This window comes from Kryptolebias marmoratus, linkage group LG8 (genome assembly GCF_001649575.2).
Source record: "Kryptolebias marmoratus isolate JLee-2015 linkage group LG8, ASM164957v2, whole genome shotgun sequence".
NCBI classification, from domain to species: domain Eukaryota; kingdom Metazoa; phylum Chordata; class Actinopteri; order Cyprinodontiformes; family Rivulidae; genus Kryptolebias; species Kryptolebias marmoratus.
Window position 1 is genome coordinate 1,451,628 of NC_051437.1, and position 25,283 is coordinate 1,476,910.

General features: G+C 40.9%; 1 protein-coding gene across 1 annotated transcript; it reads right to left on the reverse strand.

Moving 5' to 3' along the window:
• Nucleotides 1-1,742: 1,742 nt before the first annotated feature.
• Nucleotides 1,743-19,234, reverse strand: dedd (death effector domain containing). The gene is made up of 5 exons (XM_017440202.3): nt 18,917-19,234; nt 10,337-10,967; nt 6,710-6,814; nt 5,189-5,326; nt 1,743-3,321 (listed from the first exon to the last, which is right to left on the reverse strand). Exons 2-5 carry the CDS (start codon nt 10,893-10,895, stop codon nt 2,915-2,917), a joined length of 1,209 nt encoding a protein of 402 aa, XP_017295691.1. The 5' UTR covers nt 10,896-10,967; nt 18,917-19,234; the 3' UTR covers nt 1,743-2,914.
• Between the last annotated feature and the right edge of the window lie 6,049 nt (nt 19,235-25,283).

Consider the following 25,283-nt stretch of genomic DNA (forward strand, 5'->3'; position numbering starts at 1 on the left):
GATACTTGAACTTCTTCACTTGGGGCAGAGACTCACTCCCACAGAAGCATTCCTGTATCTGGTTGAGAACCATGGCCTCAGCCTTAGAAAAGATGACTCTCATCCCAGCTACTTCACACTTTGCTGCAAATGACCCCAGTGCACGTTGAAGGTCATGGCTTGAAGATGCCAACAGAACAGCATCATCCACAAAAAGCAGATATAAGACCATGACTTTCCTAAACCTGACCTGATAACCCTCCTCTCCATGACCGTACTTTGAGATTCTGTCCACGAACACCACAAACAGGACTGGGGACAAGACGGGTGGAGTCCAATCTGCAACAAGAACAAGCCCAACTTTAACACAGCCATGACTTTGGTTATACAGAGATGCAATATCTCTTAGAAGCCACACCAGCTCCCCATACTTCTGCAGCAGAACACCTCAGGGAAAACAGTAAAAAGCTTTCTCCAAATCCACCAAATCAGACTGGAGAGACGAAACACTCATGACTCCCTCAGCAACTCTGCAGAGATCCATCTGGTCCATATTCACAACCTGGGCAAAAGCCACACAGATCCTCCTATATTTGAGGTTCAACAATGGGTCAGAGCCTCTTTCTCAACACTTTTTAGTATACTTTCCTGGGGAGGCTAAGAACTGGTCCTCTTTTTTTAAAAAATGGACCAGATGTTGTCCTGGTTCTCTATGTCTCTTTTATTCTACCTCCATCGTCACAGCAGCACACTCTGGTGAGGAGGAGCAACAACAGCAACAGAACAAAGCAACAATCCATTCTGGGTAAACCTATAAACATAATATCCATGTCTCACACACTGACAGCTGGAGAGACACCAGGTCCCCTGGAGAGTAAAGCATGTACATGGATGAATGGATAGAAAGGATCTTAAAACTTCAGCATAAAACCATCACGTGAAAAAATGAATTTTATCTGCATCCTGAGAGAACATGCTCCATCTACAGGACGTGTCAGACTCCATTCCTCAGGGCCTCTCTCCTGCATGTTTTAGATGTGTTCTTGCTTTAAAACACCTGCTTTAAATGGATGACTTGTTGCCATGCTCCTGGAGAACCTGATGATTTGGTGAGGAGCTAATCAAACCATTTGAATCAGGTGTGTTGGAGCAGAAACACCTAAAACCTCCAGGATAGTGGCCCTTGAGGCCTGGAGTTTGACACCTCTGATCTTGAGCAGGGGAGTCCAATCCTGGTCCTCGAGGGCCACCATCCTGCAGGTTTTACCTGTTTCCCTGCTCCAACACACCTGATTCAGAGGTTAAATGACCTCTTCATGTTCTGCAGAAGCCTGTTAGTCACCCACTGATTCAGATCAGGTGTGTTGGAGCAGAGAAACAGGTAAAACCTGCAGGATGGTGGCCCTGAGGACCAGGATTGCCCACCCCTGATCTAGAGGGTGTACAAAACTCACTACCCACAAACAAATCACAAAAATGAAAAGTTTTCAAATCTGACAAATTTCAGTTTCTCCCTATTACATCACGTTCTATTTGCCAGAAATAGGGGTTCTGTTAGGTGATGTACTGAAGGATTTTAAAAAAGCTTTAAACTCGCAGTCCTTTAAAAGTGACTGATTAAAACGTGTTAAAAGAGAACTTTTCCTATTTTCAGACTCTTAGATAGAAACAACACCTGAGAGAGCAGCCTTATTGGGCCGTAATCACAAACAGGGCTGCTGACACGTAATGAGAGCATAATGAATATGATAATTATCACATGACGTGCTCCACAAACAAAGAACAGTTTATTTAAACCTTAAGCACATGAACAACTGATAAATGTACATAAACATTTTGGGATTTGGAATCAGTTTCAAAATTCAACTAAAATATGAACATGAACTTTTTCTTTAATTTGAGTGAAGTGTGAACTTTCATAACACAGTCAAGAATCCTCCAATGGAAAAAAAAACAAAAAACAAGGAGATAATCATCTTCAGCCCAAAGACCACATGATGAAATTTAATGATTCTCAAATGGAAATCCTGATAAACCTTTTACAGGCGGTAATTCCATTAACTCTGGCACACTACTGTCTGTACATATTACACCATAGCTGAGATTTCTCTGCTGTTTATTTGTCGAGTGTCATTTCACATTTATTTACAAAATGTATCATGAGTAACAAAACAAGTCCTACATTTTCAAATCATCAGCAGTGGAAGAATAAACACACCACCAGTAAGAGGAGTGGGTCTTACCAATTCAATCTGGGACACAGCGGTAGAAAACAGATGGATGAAATCTAACTAATTAGATTAATTAGTGGCAGTGTTTGGATAACTGAATTTATTTAAATTAAGTAAGAATCGCATCTGCTGAAAACAAGGAATGGTAGAATATGTTCAAATATAGAAAGGACAAAAATAAACCAACAGAAAAATAAGTCTTATTAAAGAAAGTGTCAGTGTATGGTAATAAAACACTACAGTTGAATAAAACAGCCTCTAACTGAGTAAAACTACCAATCTGAACTTTGGAGAATGAAACCAGGTGAACCAGTTTGACAGTAAAGTTCAGTTCTCACTGGGAGGAACTGCTTACTGGTATTAAAAACAGCTTCTTCTTCTCTGTAGTTTAGAGCTGAAGATTAGTATCGGAGTTAATAAAGACGAGACACGTTAAACTTAATGGGCATGTGAATAAAATTCCCCTCCAGAAATGAAATCATTACTACTCAGAGTAACACTAGTATGCATCACTAATGTTTTAGTTAACTTTCCTTGCATGCTATGCTTCGGGGTGCTGATCCAATGAGATTAGCTCTGTAGCAGTTTTTGGCTTTGCTTGAAGTTCTTCAGCTCCTTCCAAGCTCACGTCAGATGATCCAATCACACACCAGCCTTTTCTTTGAGGGGGAAGCACCAGTGTTACTCCTGTCTGTACAACACATCTACGACACACCGTCACTGGTCCCCACTCGTGGACTCTCTCCACCTGTTACCAGGTTACAGAGGAGTTTGCGGCGACCAGCCAGGTAGTCCTCCTCATCAACGTTAACCAGCAGTTTTATGGCCTCGTGGCCCACAGCTTGTTTCAGGGAATCTGTGATAAAGACCCCTTTAAGGGCTTCAAGCAGCGACCCATTGATGTAGTCCCTCCAGAAGGCGTCCAGGTAGGTGAGCTCGGAGAACTTGATGTCACAGATGATGGAACCCAAGTCTCTGGACTTCAGGATGGTGTTAGCCTGATTGAAGCGCTCGAACTGTCGCTCCACAGGCTCCTGCTTGTTGGAGAAAACATTACCCTGAAGTGCAGACTCGTGCTGACAGTATTCTGCACGAACCCGAAGACGAATATCTAATAGAAGAGAGAAAAATGAAAAGAATTACCAGGAGTCAACCAAAGCCACTACAGACCCCCAGTCAGAACATGGATTGGTCTTGGTGACATCTTCAGGGGCGTGGGTTCCTCGTTACATATTACAGGGTGCTGAAATTGATTCTCTGCCACGACAGGCAGCATATTAAAAATTTTAAGCAGGTCTCATGGCTAGGCTATGGTTTGCATCCCTCTCACACTGACCTGGCAGAAGGCCAAGTAAATTACTGAAACGCTCCAACCACACACCTGCAAGACCAATCCATGTTTACCATGAGCCAATAAATAAAAGACACACCTGTTCTGATCACGGTCAGGCCTGCTGGATGAGCAAGAAAAGGGTGTATATGACAAGAGTTGGCAGAAAAATGCTTTTATTTGTTGTTATACATCGTCAACACAGCCCTTATTCTGAGGTTTTAATCTGAATTCTCAACTCATATTTCTCCAATTTCAGTTTCTCTTCATTGGCTCCCTGTAAAATTCAGAATCAAATTTAAAATCTTCATTCTAACATACAAAGCTCTCAACAACCAAGCTCCATCCATCTGTTAATCTATCTATTAAAGATCTTATTGTTCCGTATATTTCTAACAGAGCTCTTGGCTCTCAGACTGCAGGTTTACTTGTGGTTCCTAGAGTTTCTAAAAGTAGAACAGGAGGCAGAGCTTTCAGCTATGAGGCTCCTCTCTTCCAGTTTCTGTCCGTGAGGCGGACACCCTCTCTGCTTTTAAGACTAGACTTTCCTTTCTGAACTATCCTATAGTTAGGACTGGCTTGGGTTTCATGTCCCTGAGTCATGCTGCTATAGGTTTAGACTGATGAAGGACAAACTGACCACGTTTTCTCTCTCTGCTGCTGTCTTTACCTGCTCTACTCTCCATGTTTGTACTTGCAATTACTGCTGTCATTAATGTGTTTTTCACACCTGGACCGAGCCTTCTGGGTTTGTGTGATAGCTGCCTATTTTAGCTTGGTCCTGTTAAAGGCTCCTTGTCACCAACATGCTGCTCAGGTTAAGGGATTGCACCAGAGTGAATCAGCGGGCTTCCTTGAATCAAGAACTTTTCACTAATTGGCATTTTATAATGTACTGAATATGATTGTACTGTATTATAAGGCCCTATCATAAAACATGTCAGCCAAATGGCTACTCTGTTGACATGCAGTGCAATGTGTTAAATATGTGACGGACATCTCCCTCATACTGTTTTCAAAACACGACGAATCAACTCAGTTTAGCGATTCTTTTTGTGGTTAACTACTTTTTTAAACTAAATACAAAATTGCTGTGTGGCACCATCAATCTTCCTTCGATAATAAACCTGTTTGTTGTTGTTTATTCCTGCCACCTGGTGGTCGCACAGACCATTTGTCATCACTTCATTACATTACTGAGCTGCAAAGCTGGCTTACCTTTTCACATGTTGACCGTTACAGCTTTATTATCACCTTGATTCATTGCACAAAGACGCATCAGGGGTGGGTTTGCTTCGACCCCCCCTCGCCACCTCGGTGCATTCAGAAATCACACCGAGATAACCAGAAGGAATCTAAGTTTCTGAAAGAGCCTATAACTGAAATGAACTGACTGTAAGTGTATTGGAATCAAGCTCAAATTAACTTATTTTTGTTGTATAGTGCCCTCAGAGGACTTTTATTGTGACATATAACCCTAACCCTATATCTTTAAAGGTATTATGGGAGTAATTACAAGTTTGATAAATTATACCTGCTAGTTGAGATCCTCCCACTAACAAATGGGTCTATGCTTCGAGGAGAACTATTGTCTGTAGTTCTCCCACAACAGAAAACAACCACAGCAATGTCAAAAAGTCTTTTTTACCACAGGTTTGCTTCTCTTTGCAGTCAGCCAAGGAGTGACTTCGAGTCCTCTTGCGGTGTGATGCAGGAGGAGCGGGTTTTGTTCGAGGAGAACTAACACGTGGTCCTGATGAGGAGCAACAAAGGACGGGGTGTGGACCTAAAGACAAGGTCCAAAGTGATAGATACATTAACGTGTAGGTGGTAATATACAGGGTTCGGACACTTTACTCAGTGTAGAATTCAAGCCCTTTTAAGGTCAATTTTCAAACTTAAGATAAAACAATACATTTAAACTCAAGAAGACAGTTTCAATTCAGTATCATACAAAATTATTAATTCCTGACAGGAAACTAAAATACAACTGTGATGGACGCACTCCCCTGAAGTCAGTAACTCTGAAACTAATTTGTAATAAAATGTTGATTTAAATACATTAGTTCTATTTGTAAGCGTGCGCATTTAGTTACTTGTATTTTTATCAACTCATGCTCATCTTTAGTTTGTGCTTATGATTAATTCTTTGTTTGTTTTACCAGTTTCCTGGGAGTTACCTAACAAAAGATGGTGGCCAGGGCGTGGCACACCTAAAAGCACAGGAGATAATTGGACTGCTGGGGAGGGGGAACTTGAATTTGCTTTGTTTAAAGAAGCTTTTGTATTTAATTAAATGTTTGAATTTAAAGTTTAATATTTCAGATTTCCTTCTTTGGTGTTTAGTTTATTAACAAACCTAACTGTACTGTGTTGTTTGTTTGTAGTTAGTGATTGTATTGTGTGTAATGGTCTGATCAGCCTCTGTGTGTCATTTACGAGGGTCAGTTCTGTTTTGTTGGTGCAGACAGTCAGTTTGTTCACTTTTGTTTTGCCTGAGTTCAGTTGTTGTTTCTTTGACCTTTTTATCAGCTCAGTATTTAGTTGAGGAGAAACAATTTTGGGGGTTAAAATAAAAACCCTATGTTTCTAATAATTCCTGTGACTCCTGTTTTCCACTAGGGCCACGACAATAACAAAACATTATGTTTCGAAATGTCTCTCACAAACACCCTCTACACCTGGCTGGTCAGTGAACAAACAGTAATTTAACAAAAAAATCCTCCAAATTCAGTTCACTCTAAATTGAAAAAGGAAATGCCTAATATTCACAAACATGACTGGATTTCTCACCACTACAGCAACTGGCAGAGAAAAACGGTCACTTTCAGAAGAAACTGTAAGGGTTATAAGATCAAAGAATGATTTTTAAAGACATGCCTGTTACAAAGTTTTGATTTTCACTGGGGTTGCTGGATGGTCTTTATGGAGTTATTTTTTACGCAAATCTCAATTATGGCAAAAAAAAAACTATATTTGGGTCTCATATGATGGATAATAACTGAGATTTGTGTTTGTGTGTAGAGTTCATCCTTCAACATTCAGCTCCAGCCAAAAGACATGCGTTGATTAGAAATGGATATTTCTCTCAGCATCTAAAGCAGATTTTCACACAACTGTACACTGATGAATATGACAGAACGTATCAGCATCTGTAACACCAACACACCTGTTCTCCTGTGAGGTTCAGGGGTCTTAGACTGCTTGGTTCCTCTTGGTGAAACGTAGCGCACAGACGTGTCTTCAAGGAACTTGTCAACAGGATCTGGACAAACTGTAATCAACAGCTCAGTTAGAAAGGCCTGGTTTCACAAGATACCAACACACTTTAAGAACACCTTGCTTACACAATTAAACTATGATCCCTCGATCAAAATTTTAAATCTGCCAGGCAGCAAATGTGAGAAATATTCTTTCTGTGACTCAGTGGTAAAAACAATAAATCGTCAGTTAACTTTTCACAAAAGTGAAATTTATGAACATTTGGATTGTTGGCAGCATATCGACGTGATCATTGTATCTTTTTCTACTCATGTAACGTTACTGTATCAGATCATTAGCAGTGTGTCTTTACTGTATGGTATCGTGGCAGTGGATCAAAATTATTGCCTGAGGCATTTGGTTGACATAAGACATTTGCAGGCTGGCCCAGCTGTGTGGTTCCACGTCTGGGATTGGCTGCATTCTCCTGAATCCTCCCAGTGGTCATTTCTCTGCATTCTGGTTGGACTGTTCATCTCACAGAAGAGGCCCACCTGTTTAAGTCCAACTCTCCTGTCAGTGGGCACAGCTGGGATTTCATTTGAGCAGCTCACCTCTTTGTTTAGGTGTCCAGTTAGGATCTTTGAATTTAGCTTGATAAATGCTGTTTGGTCTTTCAAACTAGTTTTGGTGCCATATCTAATTAGTAATGGTGACCAAATGTTTAGTTTGAGGCTGTCTTGTTGTAGTGACTTCTACAACAACTTCTAGAAGATTTGGAAGAAGTCTTACTGGTAGTACCTTTTGTTGTTTTGGTTAACAGCTGAAAGTTTTTCTTTTTGATCACTTGTTTCTTTTAAAAGTTGTATCAGTAGTGAATTTCCTTCTTACTTTGTAGGTTGTTATTTATGTAAATTTGTTACATAGAGTTTTTGGTTAAATACAACTTAAACTTTAATTGTTTAAGACTGCTTTTGTTTGACTTTCCTTATGTAAATGTGTGAATGTTGAACATTACTGGCAATGGTACCCTCCTTTTATTCTCTGTTGTTAAACACAAAAAGACTAAAAAATAAATATATTTTCTTTTCAAACCAGTTACATCTGGTTTAATGTTACTTCCCCATATTCCTGGCTAGTATCTTTAATAAATCAGATCATAGACAGCGTATTTCAACACATATATCTTTGTTTTATGCTCATGTATCTTTAATGAATTAGATTGTTGGCAGTGTATCGAGACAGACAAGAGATATACAATCCTAAAGCATTCTCATACTCCATGAGAAGTCACAATATCAGCTCTCATTCTTGTAGTTTTGTTCTCGTAGCATCTACAACCAACCAGTTCTTGGTTGTGGTGCGGGAAAGGAATATAAACAGTTTTGAAGAGCAGTTGGCTAAGTTAGTTCGAAAATATGTACATCTGTACAACTCTTCCAGGAAAATGTATAAAGATTGTCAAAAAATATTGTAGAAAGAGATAGCACAGACATTTTGCGTAGTCCATCTGCCAAAAAGTGTGATGCTCTCTTTGTGACAGATTGGAGAAGGCCAAACGTAGGCTGTAGGGATGGAGTGGCCCTGCGACCCTGGTGGGAAGAAACCCGTGCCGGCTCTGTACACTACCCTACAGTGGCTGTACATCCGTGTGAAGCAATGTGAGCGACCGGTGTTTCACAACTTCCCACCAGAAAATGTGCTTATGTGAGGAGAGACAGGAGATTACTGTGATCATAATAATAATGTAATAATTAATCAATGTAAATTTAAACTTTATGTGACTTTAAACATTGAATGTTGTTTCTACTGAGAAATATGCCTTAGCTCATTTGTTTTTCAATACTTCCTTTCATCTCATTTGTGCCAAGCTTGAGATCGCCATGTTTACGTATGTTGGATAACCACACCTATATCTGCTGTCCTGCAGCAGGAGGGGTTCTGGACTATGACAGATGTTTGTGAAAATGTCTCCCAACCAAGTGACTGGGAACTGACTTCTTAACTTCTTATACAGTATGACAAAGCTTTAATATGAAACACCACCCTGGTGTATTTTATGAATTATATTACTGAATTCACCATTTATACAGTAATTTAGAAAATATTTAAGGAAAGCAATACACAGAATATACTGTAGCTCACTGAAGCCCCAAAATATCAAAATATCTGATTTAGACAGATATTTCGATAACTTAAGTTAACAAAATTAAGTCTGCTTTTCATTACACTGTTAAAATGCATGAATGGATATAAATTTAAATAAAAATAGGTACATAGAAACAGGAACCATGACAGATTTAGTGTCTGTACTGAAATAATGATCACTGCTTTTTATTATTTTTCATACTGTCTTACCTTTATTCTTAAATAGGCTTTCCTGTGTGTGAAAAACAGTGTGGTAACCTAACCCAGGGTTTCCCCCAGGAAAGAGGCTAAGCCCGGTGTTAGGTGGCCGTTCGCTGGCCGACTGTGATTTAGTAAAAAAAAGATTAAAGTTGACAGGAAAGTCAAAAATATGGCATTTATTATCTGATATTGTAAGATATTTGTGCCAAATATTTACACAACTACAGTTTTACAAAACGGCACTTTTGAAATACTTTTTCAAACTAAAAACAATTAAAATAAATACTAATTGTTTTCACCTAATTTGAATCCTAATTTAAGTCACATTTACAAATAAATTAAATGAACATGAATGAAAAAGTGCAAACAAAGCACCAACACACGTCTCACATCAAGGCCAATGAATAACAACAGAGAACTCTGAAAAACAGACAGATGCTGTACTGTACTGTGCTTTTTGTGGCACAGGCTGCATGTTGGATCACTACATGAAACAACAAAACATCTAATGCTGAATTTAATAGCATCATTTTACTGTTAAACAAGGATAATATTTTCACTAAATACAAAACATGCTTACCATAATCGTTCTTGTAAAGCCACCTGCTGAATTTTAGCTCAACTAACCATTTTTGTTTAACCCGATAATGTTTATTGCTAACTCCAGGTAGCTGAAGGCGGCTCGGCCTCAGGGCTCATTAGAGTCACGCAGGGCTCCGCTAACAGCGCGCGGTGGGGGTGTTAATACTTGGCGCTTGTGTATGGCGTGATTTTTGTGCCACCAGGTTGAGCGTGCAGTGACACTAATTTGAGGGCACAGATCGCTCAACTCTGACAAACTGCTCGCATGCTCAACCTGGTGGCACAAAAATCACGCCATACACGGGACTGTTGGCGCCCGCACCCTCGCACAGTGAGGTAGATAAAGGTAGCAATTTGGGGATGACAAAAACGTGTATAAAAAAATAACGTTTTTATATTAAACAAGCAGAGCTTAGCCTGGTGGCCCGCCAGGCTTCTAATACACTGGGGGAAACCCTGCTAACCCATGTGTTCTGATGTTTTGATTTAATGTTATACATGGGTGACAGTAAATTTACTCAAAAGCCTTGTCAGTATTCTTATATTGAAAAAAACTGCAGTAAACTAAATCCTGGTTCAGATGACAGACAGAAATATAGATGATAGTGGGTCAATTAAATAATTTAATTTACTCTTAATTTCAGGTATGACAAGCTTTACTCACCAGCCTGCCGTTTTTTCAGAGTGACATAAGGCAAGAGGTCATGGCGGGTGATTATTCTCAGAAGCTGGAGAACATGTCGGAAGTTGGTCTCATCACAGCGGCCTTGACGTTCAAGTGCGAGTAAGAAGTCTCTTCCACTCCTAATGCCTCCACGCTCATACTCATCGATCACATCAACAAATAAGAAGGACAGCACCCTGACATCCCTGTGTGTTAGATGGGCACCAACGATGTCAAACATACGATGAAGTGAGTACAGACCATGGGAGTTCAACGCTTCTTCTTCAGGCCATGGATCAAAGCCGCCATCACTTCTGGAGAAGTTATTGGAGTGAGTAGAAATGTTCCTAAGGGACCCCTCCCCACCAGTGGTGGCAACACGGGGACACCCGGGCCTAGGTATCATTGCTCTGGGTCCTACAGGTCCAGAATTTGCACCACTCTGATCCAAGTCCACCCCTACAGGCTGAAACTGAAGGTGATCCTGCTGAGCAGATGGGTTCTGAGCAAGACGAGAAGAAATATCAGCACTCCGGAGCTGGGCTTGTTGTGACGTCATCTTAGAGGTCAAAGGTGACGAGGGGTGGTTGACAGCAACCAGCTTCAGTTGTTCTCCTCCAGCTGATGAGCTCTGAATGGAGAGCACAAGGTCAGTAATCATATTTATTAACTAATGAAATGGTGTAAAAGTAAAACAGCTGTTAAAGAAAAGCAAACAAAGTAAACAAAACAATAACTATCTAAACTCATTCCTAAGTAGTTCAATAGAAGGCAGCTGGACAGCTTCTCTTGATTCTCGAAGATGTTTCACCTCTCATCTAAGAATGATCTCTGGAAATGTTTTTTTCCACTGTTAACTGTGGCGAATCAACAAGAAAAAAATTGTAATTTCCATGCCAGGCAAAATTACCAAACTATTGTACTGTTACTTTAAAATTATTGTATTTTAACTCAAACTATAATTGCTAAGTGAGGTGCGCCTTCTCAGAGGAGGAAGGTTAAAAGATTAGTCGTGTGTTGTGATTGGCGAACATGCGCACATAAAAGGAGGGGGACTTGACCCTAAAACTTTGTTATAAATATGGTAATTATTGTATACCTAGCTACACTGATGCCAGGCTTTCAACGAGGCATGCATGCAGTTTGGAGCATATAAACAGTTACATCCAAAATGGTGAATACATAGACATTTGTTTGGACCAACAGTGGGGTTGGGTTGCTGCTACATGCTAAAAAGGGTAAGTACTAGCACAAACAGTACTCTGCTACCTGCCATTACTACTGTTATTGATCTGCTGGTGTATATGCAGAACAGCTATTCACTGTAGTCGTCTGTAGTCTTCCTTTAAAATGCAAATGGGAGTGTCCAAAAATCTCCAGTCTAACATCTAGGTTCAGAAAGCTTCAGTTTTAAAGGAAACAAATGATGTTGTGTAGATAAACTACTGAGTCAACACCTGACAAGCTGGGTCTTGTCAGGAACCTGGAGAGGCTAACAAGGTGCTATATAATGCCTCTTTCACACGGCCCCTAATTCAGAAGTCCGGCTCTACTCGGCTCGGCTCTTTAAAGAATGCGTCCTGTTCACACCGGCCAGTTTGGTCGGGAGCAGAGGAACGCCTCCTCGTGTTGCGGGGGGCGGGGCCGCGGCGCAGGAGGGGGTGCGCTACCGAAACTTAGCGCAAGTTGTGTAAACAACATAAGCGCTATGGACAGCGTTGGCCCTGTGTTGTTGCTGTTTTTTAAACTTATGGGGATTCTCCTGAGACTTCAGGAAGAGAGGCGCAGTGGAAGAAATGCTCTGGATGCCACAATTGTTGTGCGGAGTAGGACAGCTGTTACCAGCCAGAGATTTCAGGCTTTACAGCGCCTTCAGCTGGGGGACAGACGGCAGAAACATTGCAGGCTAAGCTAATGATGTTGTTTACATTCCTACCTTCGCTCTTTATGCTTGCATCTGGTCACACCCACGACCAATGAGTGAACAGGAGCTAAGCTTGCTCCGCCCACGAAGCAGGGCCAGCCCAGCTGGCCCGACTCGAAGCAGGTACCGAAAAAGCAGGGGCCGAGTGCGAAAAAATGCAGATGTGAACGCTTGCAAAGCGAGCCGAGTAGAGTGGAGCCGGGACCGTTAGGGTCCGTGTGAAAGGGGCATAAGTTGCAGATAATTAATCATTCTGTGTTGTTCCATCCATTAATGCAGCTGCTGTTTAGGTTCTCCAATATGGAGGTCTGAACATTCCTCACTGCACAGGACTGCCCACACCACTGAGCTTATGTTTAGGTGTTTTATCATTGGGGTCAACCAGTGTAGTTTAACAGTGTTTGAGTTTTGAAATGCACCAGAACATTCTGCTTAGAATTTTTTTTATTTTTTAAGATACTCCAGCCAAGTATATTATGACAATGTTCTTATGCCTTTTATTCTTTTCTCTTTTTTTTTCTTTGAGTTAAGTGTTTTCTTGGTGCCCTAATGTAAGCCCAGTTAGGACATCCACAGGTTTAGAGTTCGCCTGGATGGGTTTGTGTTCATTGACCTTCGCTTTTGTCCTTTTGGGGACCTGTTCAGCTTGATGCTGTAGAGTTCTGATAACTGACCGTTCCCGTGGGTGGTGAGATTTAAAAAGCAGATATTGGTATGCGTGTCACTTGGATGAACTTGAAGACAGAGGATGCAGAGAACAGAGTTTGATGGAGGAGGATGACTCCCTGTGGCAACCCCTGTAAAGGGAACAGCCAAAAGAAAAAGAAGATGAGGTCTGTGTGTGTAGGTTTCCTATAGACTTCAGCATTAAGGCTTCCATCTTTCTCAGTGTGTACCAAACAGTAACTTGTAGTGTTTGGCATACTCCCTGGTGAACTTGATGTTGTTGTTCACTGAGTTGATGTCTTCAGTAAAAGCTTCAATTTATTTGCCTTGGATTCTGACCCTGGTGCCGTCCACATATCTAAACCAGTGACTGTGTTATTCTCTTGTAGAAGTTCAAGGCTCTCTTTTCAACTTCTTCCACAGATGGCAGCACAACAACTTAGTGGCTAGCACTGTTGTCTCACAGCAAGAAGGTCCTGGGTTCAAGCCCTAGGTTGGACCCTGGGTTTTTCTGTGTGGAGTTTGAATGTTCTCCTCGTATTTGCATGGGTTTTTTCCAGGTATTCTGGTTTCCTCCTACAGTCTAAAAACATGCATGTTAGGCTGTCTTCAGGCCCAGGCCTCCATTAAAAAAAATGAGATCCGTAATCTCAAAAGGACTAGCCTGGTTAAATAAAGGTTAATAAAATAAAGATTGGCCACAATGGATGAAACTAGGAATCCCATGGCACATCCATGTTTCTGTCTGTAAAAGTTGTAATTGTATTTGAAATAGATGGTAGAGAGACAGAAGTCCAGCAGAGATCAGATCTGGTCTTGAGGAAAGTTGGTCCTGTCATATAGCTGATGTCTTGTTGGAGAGGTTTCCTGACAGTTTCCACTGCATCTGAAATGGGTATGCAGGTGAAAAGTGATGTGATGTCAAACAATTCTCATTGTCAAGCTTTTCTCCTGGAACCAACATCAGTAGTGTGACTTCATTGGTAAAATTTGCAGAACTTTGAATGTGATATGGGGTGTTGCCTATCAGCAGAGCTAAAAGGGCAGCAAGGTGTTTAGTAATGTTGTAGGTGACCGAGCTGATGCTGCTGATAATAGGTCTGAGTGTTGTTCGTTCCATGTGTTTCTTGGGAAGACCATAAATGCACAGACTGGCCTCACCAGGGAAGAATGCTCAATCAATCACATTGCATCTTTCCAGCTTTTGTAGGCAGTCTGAGACTTTTCTCTTGTAGGTGCTTGTTAGGTCTCTCTTCAAAGCCTCATCATCGGTAGCAGTATCACCTCATAATGTGTTTATTTTCCTGTGACAGCGAGATGTGTTGAGGACCACCATGCATCACATTATTAGGTAATACAACTGCCGATGACGAGGCAGGAGTGTGACTTTATACAACCAACTTTTTACCAGTGTCTCACAATGATAGGTTCTAGGTCAGCCAATCATCATGTTTCAAATATTGGTTGGAAACATGGCCTGCAGAGTCATGACCTCAACCTGACAGAACAACTTGGGGAAATTTCATTGGTTGAGGGTCAGGAAGAGCATTCCACAAGCAGCAGCACAGTAGGGTTGGGCATTGAGTCTTGAGAATCTATTGGAACCGGGACTGACATTCAGACTCTCACAGAATTGTTCAAATTTTTAAATTTTGTTTCCTAGTTTCAATACCTGGAAGAAGAAGCCACAGAACAACTACAATGAAGAATCTGCAGGAAGTGTGTCCCATGGACAGTGTGCATAAGCAATCAGAAGTATTCTAGTCACATGACCAATATAAATTGCTCTAGCTGGAAAGATGCACCCTCTCTGAGAGTCCGTTTCAATTTATGTCATAAGTACAGACTTCAAACTTCAAAACAGTTTTTAAATTGTGTTGATAGGCCAAGTAAAACTAGAATTATGATAATTAATTCCCACCACATCTTTTTCTGAAAATCATAGTCATATCTGAAGCGTGTTAAAGCGAGAGGCAGCAGCGAAGGCGGAGAGGCCCATTCTCCATCCAATCTCACCCCCAACCCCGCTGAATGAATAAAAACACACAGCCCTCTTCAATCTGACTGAGGTCCAAAGTTATTTGTCAAAAAAAATCTACAGGAAGAAGAATGAGTCGCAAATGTTGAAGGAAGTTCAGCGGTGACAAAGTAAAAACAACAACAAGAAAAAATTGCAAGCGTGGAAGTCAGTAATGAGATAAGTGATACTTAGCATGTTAGGATTTTATAGTTAGGGTCTAGTGTAGTGTTAGTGTGTTTGAGTCAAACCAATAAGGTTATTTTTGAATGTGGCGCTCAAGCTTCAGTTTGATGTGGAGGACCCAGAGATGATGGAGCTGCAGTTGCTTGTAAAAACATTTTGTTATGAATTTTTGTGGTTTCTACAGTAAAAAGAAAAGAAAATTTTCTGTTCAGTTTTTGTTTTTTGTGCGTGTGATTTTAGGTCCATTGGGTTAATGCAGTATGTCAAAAGTAAAAAATAACTTGAAATTTACACCTAGGAGGTTGTGCTGAAAAAAATTACCCTAAACATGGTAAATGGCCTGCACTTGTATAGCATTTTATGAAGTCTGAGGACTCCAAAGTGCGTCACAATACAATCAGTCATTCACCCATTCATACACTGATGGAGGAGCTACATTGTAGCCACAGCTCCTCTGGGGTAGGCTGACAGATATGAGACTGCTATTGCATCAGCACCACTGAGTAGGCAAGGCAGGTGAAGTGTCTTGCCCAAGAGCACAACGGCTGAGATTGACAGAATGCGGGCTTGAACCAGCAACCCACTGGTTACAGGACAAATCCCTACCTCCTGAGCCACTGCAGCCCCAAACATGGCAGGTTAAACCATTTTCAGGTTGAAATATGAATGAAAATCAAAACTCAAATGAGTGGGTCAACTCAAATGCAAATACCTAGCTAACATTAGCCCATGTATTGTTTCATAGACAAACTACCTGAAACTGCTAGCCAGGCAGTTGACCAGACTCCCCGATGTGCTACTACACTCACCATAGCATCCAAGGAAAAGATGTCAGTGCAACAAACTGAAGAGTGCCACAGAAAGATTACAGCACATATTGCCTCTAAAAAGAATCAGAATTGAGAATCATTAGGAACTGGGATCGAAACCAAAATTGTTCAAATTCAAATGATGCCCAACCCTATAGCACAGCTTCTTTTCTGTTCCTTTGGGTTACAGATACTGAGTGAATCTCATTGTACAGCGAGCTCCTAATACTTAGCCATATGTCTAGTTTTTGTAAGTTCTTGTCAAAGAGAGGTGTGTCCCAATTCTCTGTTTGTAGTAGGGGGAGCGTCCCATACATACTAGGCTTGGGCAATAGGCTAAAACAGGCTGAAAGACGGGAAATCTCAATTCTCAAAACCAGGAGTTACACTAGAAATACACTAGATCTGTGCGACTAGCTTTGGTGTGAAATTAAGGATTCCAGGTAGCTTTGTTGCCATGACAAGAGTCATGTGAATAACTTCTAAACTGATACCCATACTCTTACGGAAAGTTGGAACCAGCAAGAAAAATGTCTTAAAACAACATATTTTTCTGATGTCCATAGACCCGATGGGTCCTGGTGCGCAGTAGAGCAGTAAGAGTGCAGAGTCCTCTGAAAATATTCAGGTCAAACAACCAAAACACAGAAAAAACAATCAAAAAATTAAACAAAGAATCTCTGAAAGACCTTCAGAAAGTCTAGAGAACTGTTGATCAGGACCACTTTAAATGATTACATGATTGTCTAGATTAACAGAAGGGAAACAAAATAATGAGAACTGGATCAAGAGTTTCAAACTAGACTGTGCTTTGAATCACAGACACAGAATGAAGAACAGAGAGACGGGCAGACCAGTTCAGCTTTAGGTTTCTCTTTAATTATTTTTTATGAATTATCGAAATACATTAAGAGGAAAAACAGACATTGAATAATTTGTTTGTACTTGTTGTTAAAGAAACAAAAAAAACAGAGGTCACTGAAATAACTCGACAAAAGTCATATTAACAAAAAATAACCAAAAAAAATAAATCAACTAAAAAAATAAATCAGTCATTGCTTTTGAATTGTAGTTCAACCAATTTTAATACACAAACTAATGAAACTGGTTTTGACAAAATGGATGGTCCCTTTAACTTAATATTTTGTTGCACAACCTTTTGAGACAATCACTGCAGTCAAGTGATTTCTGTAACTCTCTCTGAGACGTCTGCACCTGTCCACAGGTGTTCTGGTCCACTCCTCATGAACAAACTGCTCCATCTGTCTCAGGTTTGAAGGCTTCCTTCTCCAGACTGCAGCTTTCAGCTCCTTCCACAGATGTTCAACAGGATTTAGATCAGGGCTCAGAAGGCCACTTTCAGAATGGTCCAATGTTTGTTCTGAGACATTCCTGATGTTTTTAGCCGTGTTTTTGGTCATTATCTTGTTAGTACCAATGACCTGAGACTGAGACCAAGCTTTCTGTCACTGGGCAGCACATTTAGCTCCAGAATGCCTTGATAGTCTTGAGATTTCATTGGACCCTGAACAGATTCAGGACACCCTGTGTCAGATACAACAAAGCAGTCCACTTTGGATCTGATACTAATGAACCTTGACCTTGGAGTTCACCTCTGATTTCTTTACAAGTTGTTCTGAGCTCTTTGGTTACCATTTCTAATATCCGTTTCTTCAGTTTGTCATTGTGTTCCTCTTGAATCCACATCCAGACACGTTGTCTCCAGGCCTGTGGACCTTAAACTTCTGAATAATCTGAGCAGCTGCAGTCAGAGGAACATCCAGCTGCTTTGAGACGCTCTTATAGTCTTTACCTTTAACATGCTGTCAATCATTTTCTGTCTCAGCTCCTGAGACAACTCTGTCCTCAGGGGTCTGTGCTCCATGTTCAGTGTGGTACACACCATGATACCAAACAGCACTGTGACTACCTTTCACCTTTTAAACAGGCAGACTGACTGGTTACAGGACTGAAGACACCTGTGATGCTGATTACAGGACACATCTTAGTTTAACATGTACTTGTAGGACAGTTATTTTTGCTTTTTCTAGAGTTACCTTTCTTTTTGTCAAAACCAGTTTCATTAGTTTGTATTTTTTAAATAATTTTGTTGAACCAAAAATCCAACGCAATGTCAAAGTTTTTCTAAGTTGATTTTTTTTACTTATTCCTGTGATGTTTTTTTCTTTCTTTAACAAAAAAATACAAATAAAATTATGTGTGTCTCTATATGATCAGTGTCATACACCAATAATAAATACTAGATTTCTAGACATTAGATCCTACATTCCCCAACATCTGATCCAGAGAGGAGATTATGATGGTGGTGGTGGTGAAAAACATTTTAATGAAGATAGGTGGATACTCAGTATCTGAACATCATATAAAAACACTTGAGCTGTTTAATTTTTTGTTTGTGCCACTGGAATAACAGGAGTCATCTAGTCCAATAAACCAAACCATTTTAATTTTCTAAATTTTTACTCTTTTTAATCTGGCCCATAATGACTCATCTTAGTTTTTTCAGTAACACTTCTCAAATTGTTTCATTTATTAGCTGTTTCACTTAGTTGTCATTACTAATTTAGCTAGGTAAACTAACTAGTTTAGATAAGTAATCTTTGTTGAAAGAAGTAGGACAGATTTTAGTGTACTGGCCCACATCCCGTCTCTCAAAGCTGAAAACAGATTAATCAGCTCTGCAGCTCCTGGGAGACCAGCTAAAACCTCAGAGTGAACTAAAACACAGGCAACATTAACCAGCTCAAAGTGGTTTCTACCCCCTGTAACATCTGTAACTCCTGTCCGGTTTATTAGAATAACACCATATAATTTGACACCAAACACAGAAACATTGCATCACGATGACAGAGCTATCTAACAACATTTAGTTCATGTTTGCTGACAGCGTTTCTCAGACTAATAAAGACGTGGACAATGAAATCAAACACCAACCTTAAATAACACCTTTATCTTACCTTTAACGTGTTGTGTTTTTTACCCTGAAAACCGTCAAAGGAGGAGAAATGTGGTGGATAAATATGGTGAAGCTAGCTGCTAAACCTACATTAGCTCGGTTTAAACGCGGTGGCTAACTACATGATAAGTTCTACTACCAAACACTGAAAGTGTTTCTACGGGCTCGGAGTTCCAAACAGGCCCGGATAAACTGTCAAATTCTGGTTCTGGTCAACAAATCGGTACCAAAACAATTCTTATAAAAACAAGAAGAAAACAATGTTCGGTACTAAGCTAAAATGAAAGAACTTCCAGTTCACCAAGCACTTCACTTCCGGGTTGTATTGCGCAGTGACGCAAGTTACGTCGACGGGGCCGCCATATTTGGAGGGGAAACAGCGGTCAGGTTTCAAACATCAGGCGCTGTTTTTCAAGACTTGGGTTGATAATGGTATTCTCTTTGTTAATCAACTTTATCCAGGAGGGTCAAACATTTACATATGTTGAATTCCTCTCAGAGTATGAAATCTCTTCACCTCACAGATTTTACTCCATCAGGCTTCAAACAACTAATGTCTGCAGCTGACCGAAGTTATAATCAGTTATCAGAATTATATATAAAAAATCCAGACCCTCGTTTGAGTACTAAAAAATAAACAAGGAATATAAATCAGATGGATAATATAACTCAGAATAGAAGCTATTCTACTGGAATAGTATAAGGGTATGGATTGGGGGAAAACATTGGCTCTTTTCCAGAAAATTATTTGTGTCAAATAAGATCAAATAAACAGAAAATTAGATGGACATGTTAAATTTAGATTTGAGCATATTTTATTTGGACTCTCTACTTATCAAGTGCCTGACAAGAAATATATGAATACATATTTCTTCCTTCTCTCACACCCCGCTCCACAGCCATCCTTGTCCACAGTCTTGTGACTTTACGGATTGACTACTGTAATTCTCTTCTTTTTGGCCTCCCCAACAAATCCCTCCGTAAGCTTCAGATGGTGCAGAATTCGGCTGCACATGTCATCACTCAAACCTCCTCCCATAACTACATCACCCCAGTCCTGCAACAGCTCCATTGGCTCCCAGTCAAATCACGCATCACCTTTAAAATTCTGCTTCTCACGTTCAAAGCTATCCACCATCTTGTATCTTATATGTCTGACTTTGTACACATCTCCATCCCCTCCCGTTCTCTCCGATCCTCTTCCTCCTTAAATCTCCAAGTACCCTCTGCCCGCCTCTCCACGAAGGGGAGCAGGGCTTTCTTCTGCTCTGCACCTCTCCTCTGGAACTCTCTACCATCGGACCTAAGAAACACTACCTCTCTCCCTGCGTTCATGACTGCTCTGAAAACTCACCTTTTTAGATTAGCCTATCCTACTTAATTTCATCTGTTTTAATTCTACTGTTACTTATGTCTCCTGTTATGTGCTTCGGGCACATTCTAATTATTTTGTTTATTTTTCCCGATTGCTTTGTTTAGAGATTTCAGTTGTATTATCTTTTGTTAAAATATTATGGCGTTTGGGGATTTATTTAGGTAATGAGTTGCGTTTAGTGGTGGGCTGTTGGTCCGCCTATAAATAGGCTGGGTTTTAGCTTCTAGGGCGTCTTTTTTTTTTCAGTTGCTCCGCTCCACCTGAGGTGCGTCTTGACGCAGGGTGCGTCAATTCGCCAGTCCTTGTAGGCCTCATCCTCCAGCCTGCCATGCGGTAGGTTCTGTTAGCTTTTGTTGTTTGTTTTCGTTGTGATTTTGGCCTGGTGGGACCGGGTCCTGTTTTTCGATTTTTCTTTTGTATTAGATTCTTTTTTGCTTAGTTCCGGTACTAGCGGGGGCTTCGACAGTCCTGTATAGGATTGGCCCCCTGCTGTACCATTTTGTTCCTTTTGATCGGCTCACCAGGTCCATCTTTCCGTTAATACTTTTGGGGTTTTTTCTTACTTGTTCGTTTTTGGGACACGGGAACTGGAGAACTTTTAATTCTCTCTTTTTTTCTCCACAGAAAGAGGTAAAAACCCTGGGAACTGGATTATGAGCGTTAAAGAATAAAACAATTTTTTTTTTAACCTCATTGTCTCGTGTCCTTAAATATGTTGGGTCCCTGGTGGCCGTAACATCTCCTTTCAACTGTATTTTCGCACATTGTCCTCTGATTCGCCTACTTTTGTAAGTGTCCTTGGTTGTCCTGAAAGGCGCTTTTTAAATAAAATGATTATTACTATATTTTTACTATTGGCTAAATTTGGCTTGCAAATTTGCAAAACAGAAACCAAACCATATCATATTCATGGCTTATCTGAACTGTTTGATGTATTCAGTAAAACTTTGCACCAACTCTAAAGCTGTAAAAATCAAAGCTTTATGTGGTATGAGCTGTAAATCTTTTCTTTTTGCCCTTCTTATATATTGTACTTTTATCTTGAGCACAAGTATCGGTGATTTTCTCTAGAGCATTTTTGTAAATAAAGTTTTGGGTAAATAAAGAAAAAGAAAACTCCAGTCAGTGAAACTTTCAGGCAAAGGAATGAGCTGAGGTTTAAACCAGATTGATTGATTGACTGATAATGTTTTATTTTGAACATGTTTAAATAATACAACAAATAAACAAAAGAAAACAATAAAAAAAGAGCAAGCAATATATGCATAACATCCAAAAAGAAATAGGAAAAAGCAAACTTATTTCTTACCACCCTTTTCTACAATTTGGAAACTAATAATTCTTTGGTTACTTCCTATTCTTATCATAAGTCTGTCTTAGAATTACCACATATAACCTTTTAACCCCAGTAACATATACATTTAACCTATATATAACCCTGGTAACACTTAAGGAATATAAATATTTGCCGATTTAAGCATATTGTCGTGTTTTGGCTTCCGGTGTGATGGAGGCGTGTCGGTAAGTGAAGATACACGACAAGAAAAAAGCGGGTCTCTTGCATTAAACTTTACTCTTCCAGTAACAGATGAGTTACAATGGCAACTAAGTTGTTCAAACTTACAACGGTGTTGTTTCCAGCCTCTAGCTCTGGCACAGACAGCATTTAGCAATGTCCAGGCAGTGAGCAGCGAGAGCCGTAACTAACAACAACAGAATACACTTTTTAATCTCGCGATACTAGCCTCGTCTCCAGAGCTGTGTTGCATTTACTAACCTAACTTAGGCTCGGAAAACTGAAATAAAAGATACAAAACCAACTTATAATCTAATAAAGTTTAACCTTCTTTACACTATNTGGTGTTGAAAACAAGTCCGATCCAGGGCTGGATTTAAAACCTAATGTAACGTGTTTTTATTGTAAAAAAAGAGGACACATTGTGGCCACTTGCCTGGTTTTAAAGAAAAAGAACGCTAAGCCGGTGGCTCTAATTAAAACTCTAAATCCCGTTACTCCGTCTTTTTCAACACAGAAGCCTTGTGAATATGCTGATTTTCAGCCTTTCGTTATGGATGGGTTTGTTTCTGTGTCTCTTACTGGTGATACCGCTGCCTCTCAGTCCTTTATTTTGGAGGGTATTTTGCCGTTGGATGAGGACACTGCAATTGATTCCGATGTGCCAGTTCGGGGTTTTGGTATGCAAGACATTGGTGTTCCTTTGCACAAAGTCGTGGTCCAGTCTGACTTGTGGTCTGGGGACGCTGTGGTTGGGGTGTGTCCTAGTTTTCCTATAGCGGGCGTTTCAATGATAATTGGCAACGACTTGGCTGGGGGTCGAGTATTGGTTACCCCAGACGTTACACCCGTCCCGGTGTTGCGTACTGGTCCAGATGCGCTTGCTCGTACGTTCCCGAATGTCTTTACGTCGTGTGCAGTTACGCTTGCTGCTTTTAAGCGTCAACAAGAGGAAAACAAAGATGACTTGGACTTGAGTGATAGTTTTCTGTGCAATACTGAATCCGAACATGTCCCATTAAAGAGAAGAGTGGGGAAGGATTTGTTGGATGTGAACGCGCTGTCCTTGTCCAGACAGCAGTTGGTGATGCTCCAAGCGGCTGATGAGAGCTTAGCACCTTTGTTTAACGATGCATTACCAGATAAGTCAGATAAATCTGGCTTCATTTCTACTGGCTACTTCTTGCATGATGGGCTTTTAACGCGTAAGTGGACGCCTTTGAATGTATCTCCTGCTGAAGAGTGGACTATTGTGAAACAGATTGTTGTTCCAACTCCATATCGTTCAGAAATTTTGCGGTTGGCACATGATAATCCATTAGCCAGTCACCTTGGTATAAGAAAAACATATGATCACATTTTGCGTCATTTCTTTTGGCCTGGTTTAAAGAGCGATGTCAGTAACGCCCCAGCAACGTTTCATGTAATTCGTGTCATTTCTGCCAAGTATCAGGGAAGCCAAATCAGACGATTCCTCCCGCCCCTTTGTGCCCCATTCCAGCCATTTCTGAACCATTTGAGAGAGTATTGGTTGACTGTGTGGGTCCGTTGCCTCGAACCAAAGTGGGAAATAAGTTCTTGGTAACAGTGATGTGCACCTCTACTTGTTTTCCGGAGGTTTTTCCGGTGCGTAAAATCTCTATGCCGGTAGTGGTGAGAGCATTAACAAAGTTTTTTTCATTGTTTGGGTTGCCTCGGGTTGTGCAGACTGACAGAGGGTCTAACTTTATGTCCAAAGTGTTTGGGCAGGTTTTAAATCAACTTGACATAAAGCACAGTTATTCCAGCGCTTATCACCCAGAAAGTCAGGGCGCACTCGAGCGTTTCCATCAAACGTTAAAAACAATGCTTCGCATCTACTGTTTGGAGTTCGAAAAAGACTGGGATGAAGGGGTACATTTACAACTGTTTGCTATATGGGAGGTGGTTCAGGAGTCTCTGGGGTTTAGCCTGTCGGACTTGGTGTTTGCTCACACTGTTCGTGGTCCTTTAAAGCTACTGAAAGAGAAGTGGTTGTGCGAAAAATCCGATCAAAATTTATTGGACTACGTCAGTAACTTTCGGTTGAAGCTGAGCCGTGCCTGTGAGTTGGCCAAAGAAAATCTTAAAACTGCACAGGCTAAAATGAAGTCTTTCTTTGACAGAAATGCGGCGATGAGAGTTTTTGAGCCTGGTGACAAAGTGCTAGCGTTACTTCCGGTTCCTGGCTCCAGCTTACAAGCGCGCTACAGTGACCCCTATACAATCACGAAGAAGGTCGGAGATCGAGATTATTTGATCTCTACTCCTGATCGAAGGCGTACGTCCCGCCTATGTCATATTAATATGGTTAAGCCTTATATCAAGCATGCGCCCTCTTTGACTAAAGCTGTCAGTTGTGTTTTCAGTGACCGAACTGACGCCGTTGTGGGGACAGGTGTGGATGCATGTGAGGAGCTGTCCAGTGCTGAACCTGAGGGTGACGTCCTTTCCGCGGGTATCACAGAAGTGAAGCTTCTGAATTCAGCGGTGTTGAAAGACTTGCCTCTTTTTTTTGTCTCACCTTGATTTTTCTAAGCAGGCTGATGTCATTCATTTGATCCAGTCTTATGAGTCACTGTTTGCAGATATTCCCACTCAGACTCGTGTGCTCAGCCATGATATTGATGTTGGTGATTCCAAGCCTATTAAACAGCACCCTTAGAGAGTGAACCTGGAAAAGCGACGCCGTTTAAAGACGCAAGTGGAGTACATGGTGAGGCATGGACTTGCTGTTGCAAGCAGCAGTGCGTGGAGTTCGCCATGCCTCCTGACTATTAAAGCCAATGGAGAGGACCGGTTTTGTACAGACTTCAGGAAGGTAAATGGGGTGACTAGGGCGGATTGCGGACTGCCTCGTATGGAGGATTGTGTGGACCATGTGGGGGCTGCCCAGTTTGTGACTAAGCTGGATTTGCTGAAGGGGTATTGGCAGGTACCCTTAACAGCACGAGCCCAGGAAATTTCCGCTTTTGTCACACCCGATGATTTCCTTCAATATATGGTGATGGCTTTTGGGATGCGTAACGCCCCAGCAACGTTTCAACGGCTGATGAATGTTGTTTTGTCCAGTTTATCATTCTGTGAGGCTTATTTGGATGATTTGGTGATTTGTTCTGCTACGTGGGCTGAGCACGTTGAACATTTGAGAACCGTTTTTGCGCATCTGAGTGAGGCTAATTTGACAATTAATCTTTCTAAATGCCAATTCAGCCAGGCGACAGTGACTTATCTTGGAAAAAGGGTGGGGGGAGGTCAAGTGTGCCCCGTTGAGGCTAAAGTAGAGGCTATTTTAGCTGTTCCGGTACCTACTACTCGTACTGAGTTACGCCGCTATCTAGCGATGGTTGGTTACTACAGAGGGTTCTGCAAAAACTTTTCCTCTGTGGCTGCGCCTTTAACAGACCTACTTAGCCCTAAAGTAGCTTTTATTTGGTCTGCGCGGTGTCAGTCTGCTTT

Bases quoted from the DNA above. Each gene is read 5' to 3' on its own strand.
- dedd (XM_017440202.3), bottom strand. From the start codon at position 10,895: ATGACGTCACAACAAGCCCAGCTCCGGAGTGCTGATATTTCTTCTCGT. The intron at 6,815-10,336 runs GTGAGTAAAGCT...TGTTGATTACAG, and splicing joins TCTGAAAAAACGGCAGGCTG to TTTGTCCAGATCCTGTTGAC. The intron at 3,322-5,188 runs GTAAAAAAGACT...CTCTTCTATTAG, and splicing joins CAAAGAGAAGCAAACCTGTG to ATATTCGTCTTCGGGTTCGT.